The following is a 7,323-nucleotide window of genomic DNA, read 5'->3' on the forward strand; positions in this document are numbered from 1 at the left end:
TGTGAACTGACTTTTCTCCGAAATTTCGGTTCACACAAGATCTACACAGTGCCACATCCCAGAAGACAGCATTCTTTATTATTAAAACTGTACAATAATGTCTACATGTGTATAGAATTGTGGTGATTATCAAGATATTCTACCCTAATCACACTGACATCAAAATAATAATTCACACAAATCCATTGCTCATTTATTATCTATCCATTATAAAGTGTTTTATATGCAGTGATAGTTTTTGTAACATGACTTTTCATATCTGTGTAAATCCTGAAACTACTGCAGCAATACATCGGTTTGTTTATACCAATTAGTTGTCTAACCAAGTGCTTCTATTTAAAAATTTGTAAAGTTCCCTTATTCAGAATCTTCATGTGCAGTCTACAGTTGAAAAAGACATGCACAATGGTGAGAAAGAAGCATCAGTACTATGAATTAGAAGCTGAAACACAACAATACAATAACATACATTTTACCTGAAAATGAGTGCCCCACCAAGAATATTTCCAAATTTGTGGAGGATCTGTGGAGCTTGTCCATTAGGGCTTGCTATCAACCAGAATAAGTCTTCTCTACGTAGTGATCCATGAGCAATTTCCTGTCCAATTTGTTGCATTAGAGCTTGTGTGTGTTTAGGATAAGTCCACAACAACACAGCCCTAGCACCTCTAGCACGAGCTTCCACCAACAGATTCACAAGTCCAGAGAACATCCCACTGGCAGAGGAGTGATTGTTCTGAAATCCATTCTACTCTGGTTATTCAGTGTTTCCATATGTTCAAATGACAGTTTGTATATATTATACAGGGTTTTAGGTGGGCTATAAGAATGATACCAACAGCATTAGAAATATAAAATATGAGAGAACACCAGTTCATATATTCTGTCACCCTGTCATGAGTACACAAAAGCTGACTGTTTATTATTTCTAAGGATACTATTGAATAAATGATATAATGATATAAACTCCGTCCCAAGTGCAAACAATATATTATGTGTCCTTGAGCTTGCTCCTTTACACTACATGTTTCGGCCTCAGAGGCCATCATCAGGTGTATAACACTCACGTTGCTGTCACACTGCACCCAGCCCAAAATTTAACATTTTAAAAACACTTTCCTTGTTATTATCAACATATATTTCGTTGATATCTGTCTGGTTTGTAGAATATTTTACACACATTAATTTTGACTTTCCTGTAGCAGCACTATAAAATCTTTAGTTCTAATTTTAAAATACTTTAAAAATTTTCTCTAAATTTTAAAATTTAAAATTGTTAGGGTTACTCGCCCTATGTCTAAAGTGCTGTAGCGGCTACTTCTTGTTTCCAGACTGTGTAGGTGTTATCTGTAATATACAAATATATTTGTATTATTATCTTATGTACATAATGTTTTCTTATATTGTTATTTGTACTTACTCTGTGTAGTCTTCCTGTGTGCGTGCCGCTGCTATCCTTTACTACGTGTGCTGTCTGATGTACTGTGTGCTGAGTTTTATGTTGGTGAGTGTAGGGGGGGATGGGTAGTGGGGAGAGAGAGAGGTACCGTTAGTCTGTATAGATTTCGTGTATCGTTTGAAATATGGGATTGTGTGTTTCTATGTGTGTTTCATTCATGTGTAGGCCTTCCTTACTTATTTTATATATATGGTATTTCTCTAACGTATTCAAATGTCTGCCCTTCTTTCCCGTTGTTACAACTTCCATTACCTCTGTTATTGTTCCATATGCATGTCCTGTATTTAGTATGTGATTTGAGTACCTGGAATTGTTATCATTATTTCTAATATCATGTATATGTTCTTTATATCTAGTGTTAAATGTTCTGCCCGTTTGCCCAATGTATTTCAAAGGGCAATATACACATTTCATTTGGTATATGCCACTTTTATTGTATTTATCTAATTGTGGTTTTTGTTTGAGTATATTTTCTATTGTGTCTCGTGTGTGGAATGCTACTTTTATCTGTGTGTCTTTGAAAAGTTTTGTAATTTTTCTTACTTCTTTTGTACTATATGTAAATATGGCCCACTTTGTTTTATGTTGTTGTTCGTTGTCATGTGTGTTTGATTTTTGTTTTTGTGTTGTCTGATTTAATCTTTTGATTGTGTATGTGCTGTATCCATTGTTGTGTAGTACGTTTTTAATAATGTTCTTCTCTATTTGTTTTCCTTTTTCCGTTATTGGGTATGTGTTGAGTCTATTTATTAGGTAATTAATACCCGACAATTTGTGCTTGAATGGATGGCATGAACTGTTAGGTATTATGATGTCTGTTTGTGTGGGTTTCCTATATATTGTGAATTGCAAACTATCTTCATTGCGATATATTGTTATATTGAATGATTCACACATAGAAACACACAATACCATATTTCAAAACGATACACAAAATCTATACAGACTAACGGTACCTCTCTCTCCCCACTACCCACCCCCCTACACTCACCAACATAAAACTCAACACACAGTACATCAGACAGCACACGTAGAAAAGGATAGCAGCGGCACGCACACAGGAAGATTACATAGAGTAAGTACAAATAACAATATAAGAAAACATTACGTACATAAGATAATAATACGAGTATATTTGTATATTACAGATAACACCTACACAGTGTGGAAACAAGAAGTAGCCGCTACAGCACTTTAGACATAGGGCGAGTAACCCTAACAATTTTAAATTTTAAAATTTAGAGAAAATTTTTAAAGTATTTTAAAATTAGAACTAAAGATTTTATAGTGCTGCTACAGGAAAGTCAAAATTAATGTGTGTAAAATATTCTACAAACCAGACAGATATCAACGAAGTAGATGTTGATAATAACAAGGAAAGTGTTTTAAAATGTTAAATTTTGGGCTGGGTGCAGTGTGACAGCAACGTGAGTGTTATACACCTGATGATGGCCGTCTGAGGCCGAAACATGTAGTGTAGAGGAGCAAGATCAAGGACACATAATATACTGTTTGCACTTGGGAGGGAGTTTATATCATTATATCATTTATCGTGTAGAGTGCAACAGGGTGATTAAATATAATATACTATTGAAATTCCAGTATAAATGTATTCTTTTCCAAGCTATGATAATATAGAAAGAAAGATTTAGAGTAGAAAAAAGCAAACAGTAACAGATCTGTGGGAAGCTTATGGATGTAATATCTGAGCCCTTCATGACAACTAAGTTGAAAAGCAAAGAGTCAGTATATGTTATTATACACACTATCAGATGTGGGTAATTCCATGGAAGTCATCTCACCATACTCAGGTCAACTGCTATTCCTTCCTCTAGTGCCAAACAGATTCCATTTTTGATAGCAGCAGCCTGGAATAGTCTGTGTCCTGCAGCAAATTCACCATCCTCAGATGAGTACACAACACTAATGTAGTTCCATCCAAGATACTTCAAAACATCCACAATGGTATTTACGAGTGATGAAAGAGGGGCTTCAACCTAAGTTAAGAAAATCAGTTCTGCTTAATTCGCAAAAATCAGTACCAGTAAAGTAACTATGAAGTAACCAGCCAAACCAACAAATCTTCCTGTAGCAGTTGATGATCATTCAACTAAATACACGTGTATTTTGTGTGCTTCTTATTATGGAATATACTCAATTAGACCCTACTTGAAATTATTTCCATCCACTTCACACATTATCTATGATTTATTCTAGTAGTATCCTCCTGTCCAAAATTAGAAATCCAAAAATTCTTCCCAATCAAAATCTGATATAAGTTTCAGAGTTTTTTCCAGACCCACCTTGTCTCTTACTTCTTGATTTAATAATCCTTACAGCACTACATGAGTAAAAATTACAAGGCACCTTCCCATTCTTATTACTTCATTCCTTTCAGGTTCAAATGTTATTGTCTTGAGTTCCTTCCCAAATGCTCTTTAACCTCTGTTCTACCCTATGAATGACGGACCATCTTTACATCCATATGAAACAAGTATAGATGTGTTTGTTAATTAATTCATGTTTCTGTCAGTATCTAGAATATACAGCGTTGAATTGTATGATGAATGATGAACGATGAAGTGGACAGGATTTGAAGGGAAGTTGTAGGGGCCTAACCAAGTTATTATTGTGGTACTTACTTGGAAGGACTTTAGAAAACCACAAATGATCTTCATCAGAATAACCAGTATCCTGACTAAGATTCAAACCACACACGTACAAATATGAGTCTAGAAATATTACTACCATCCTGCTAGGTATAAAACAAGCAAGCTTATAATTCTATGTCTATAGTGTTCTCAGAAAGATAATGGAAAACTTGTAACAAAAAAATATTACAAGAAAAATTCAGGGATGTTCAATGGATGGCATGATAAGAAATGACTCAGTTGATATAACGTTGCCAATTTTGTGGAAGCTACATAGAGATATTGGGTTTTCAGACTTTATCCATAGTCCTGGTTTTAAGATAACTAAGAAAAACATGACGTTTTGGAAACTGGGTCTGTTTCCCTCCAGTGAGGAAAAACCCCTATTCTTTTGAGTCCCTTAGAAAGAGCTAGCCTCAATCGCTGTTTCTGTCCTCAGGTGGGGGAAAACACTTATTCTGTTGGATTCCTTAGAAAGAGCTAGCCTCAATCAATGGGTCACTGGGTCCAGTGATTGAGGTGTTTTCCCTTACCTGAGGATGGAAACAGATTCAGTTTCCGAAATGTCATGTTTTTCTTAGTTATCTTAAAACCAGGACAATGGATAAAGTCTGAAAACCCAATATCTCTATGTGTTATACACCATTGTCAGAATCCTACAGTAACTACTTGTGGAAGCTAGCAAGTTTTTCAAGGGGGTTTCCATAATGCTGTTAAGTAGGCCTATTGCTGCTTCACAACTATTATGCAGAAAATCACACCTCAGTGCAATTATTATTTTATTAAAACATGGTTTTATCATCTATTTATTTATTTATAGCCAAAACTTTGACATTAAAGGCAGGATGTTTCATGACTAACTGAGTGGCTACTGGCTTTCAAGGATTATGCTCCATGGAGTTTTTAGACAGTGAAGTATTAAGAATTATGTAAATATAATGCATGTACATATGTGCATATATATACATGTATACATATGTATATCGTCACAATAATGTTCACATGACAGGACTGGCTGGGAATCAATGTAATGTGTTTTAATGTGCTGCCACTTGGAAAAGTAGGTAATATAGGTAGATAATATAAGTACACAAATGTATTAATTAGCTTAATAAGACATATACCTGAAGGATATACTGGTTTTTGCTACCAGTGGAGTCGATTACTGCAGCAGCTTGGCCTGTTGAAAGTGATGTAATATTCATTCTTGACAAGATTTCATTTGCTGCTCTTGACTCTTGTAAAGGTAGAGTGTTCACCACAGCAATAATATGGTGACCATTACCTCCCATTTTCATTCTGTTGTTGAAGGCATCGAGACCTGCAGCCAGCATCACCGTTCGAACTTTAGAGTTGCATGTGTCAATGAGTAAACCCCCCAACTGTAAACCATCAACAGTATGAAGAAGTTGTGCATTCACTTTATGTAATGCCCACAGAAATGCTTCTACCTGTCTTATGGCATTTAAATCCACTTCATCTCTTTTACATTGCAACAAGGAGTCTCTAGTAGTTCCTTCATGAACTGCAAACAGAGCAGCTACATACAGGTTCTGTGGAGATCGAAGCAAAATGTGATAATCTTCTGAATGGTACTGTACATTATACTTCACTGAATGTGATGCTGGCTGCAAAAACTGTGCAGCAGAGTCTGTTGAATCCAAACGCCTTGCAGCAATTGTACGATCAACTGTTGCATGAAGACATGAACCACAGTCTGTGCAAGCATCAGCTGTAGAAAGTGGTTCAAAACTGTCATCCAGTATCTTCAGTTCATTCTTAGAATTGAAGCCCATCACCTGTTAACACCAAGGGGATTAATGATCAGTAATTTACATCCTGAAAATTACATATATGAAATGTAGGATTATTTTAATTTCTTTGATTTAATGGTTCAATACTATAATTCATACTTTGACGATGATAGCAACACTGGTAAGAGATGTAAAGAAGACAGACACAGTCTATACTTAATCCAACTGCAGAAATTTCAGACACAAATTTTAATAATTACTGTTTAATAGTGTACATAAGCAACTAGTGCAAAAGGCACACTCATCCACGATTTGAATTATTTAGGAAACAAGGGGAAAATACGAAAAAAGTGTTTGTGTTGAAATCTGTTACAAGAATGAGTTGAGATAATTCTCATTCTGTAACATGACATGATGCAGACTAGATGAGAAAGTATGAACTGAATCTGGCAGGAGCACTATGATTTTTCTCCTTACTACCACAACCAGAATGATTCTGGGCCCCATCCCTAATAACACCCCTGTTCCTGATGGGACAGAGCAGAGACTGGAGTGTGAATGTGACCACTCACCTCTGGTTATTGTAAAGGGTAACAGAGTACAACATTCTCCCTTTGATGATGTGTTGCTTATGCATAGGTTCTCAACAGTTATTTATCTACCGTTGCACTCAACAGTCAATGTGCTTCAAGTTATTTTCTAGTATTTCCCCTTTTTACTACAAAGTGGTATGTTTCAGACATAACAATCCAGGACACTTTATTTGGATAGAAATAAGAAAAAGCATGATTTGTTTCCTAGACATGATAATCATTTCCTAAACTTATGTATCACCTAACATGAAATTTGGAAATTATTTGGTTTGATAGTATATGAGTAATATAAGAGTAACGGTTTTTTTTTACATAATTTAACTAGCAATAGAACTTAATTTCGAAGTGCCAGAATGCAACAACCATGTCTAACATGAGTGGAAATTTGAACATTGCTTGTGATCACAAAAATTTGCTTATGCACACAACTTGTATAAAACTGTACAAATTGTGTAAGGTTTGCCATTACTTTTACTACTAAAATTAACTTATTTATTATACTGTATATGTTTATCAGTATTTTATTACAAATGTGTATGCTATTGGATGACAACTTACAACCGCACACGGCCGTCACTTCTTGCAACCGTTGTTCACCACTTCTCGTGACCGTTGCCTATCTATCTTTATGTTTATTTATTTTCCCGCTTCAGTAGAACACTTGACTTATTTATTTGCCCGCTTCGGTTGAACACTTTTTGACTCTTCTCAGGGTTGTGCCACGGTAATAACTGGGGCAACGCGGAGACTGCACATTTAAAACTAGTCCACTGATACAAATAAATACTCTATTTTCTGCTTAATCACAATATTGTTTATTTCAGAATCAAACTATAACTTTATCGGCAAGTGCGGAGTAATGTGCC

At 35.4% G+C, this 7,323-nt stretch overlaps 1 protein-coding gene across 3 annotated transcripts in view; it reads right to left on the reverse strand.

Moving 5' to 3' along the window:
• Positions 1-7,323, reverse strand: part of LOC111874549 — a 59,355-nt gene that overhangs the window by 40,999 nt on the left and 11,033 nt on the right. For all 3 annotated transcript variants that reach the window (XM_033755492.1, XM_023870138.2, XM_033755493.1), the window contains exons 4-6: positions 5,235-5,909; positions 3,262-3,456; positions 477-736 (exon numbers count right to left, since the gene is read on the reverse strand). In XM_033755492.1, the coding sequence (XP_033611383.1) occupies positions 477-736; positions 3,262-3,456; positions 5,235-5,909 (1,130 nt within the window). The remainder of the gene's footprint in view (positions 1-476; positions 737-3,261; positions 3,457-5,234; positions 5,910-7,323) is intronic.

This window comes from Cryptotermes secundus, unplaced genomic scaffold (genome assembly GCF_002891405.2).
Source record: "Cryptotermes secundus unplaced genomic scaffold, Csec_1.0 scaffold831, whole genome shotgun sequence".
Taxonomy (NCBI): domain Eukaryota; kingdom Metazoa; phylum Arthropoda; class Insecta; order Blattodea; family Kalotermitidae; genus Cryptotermes; species Cryptotermes secundus.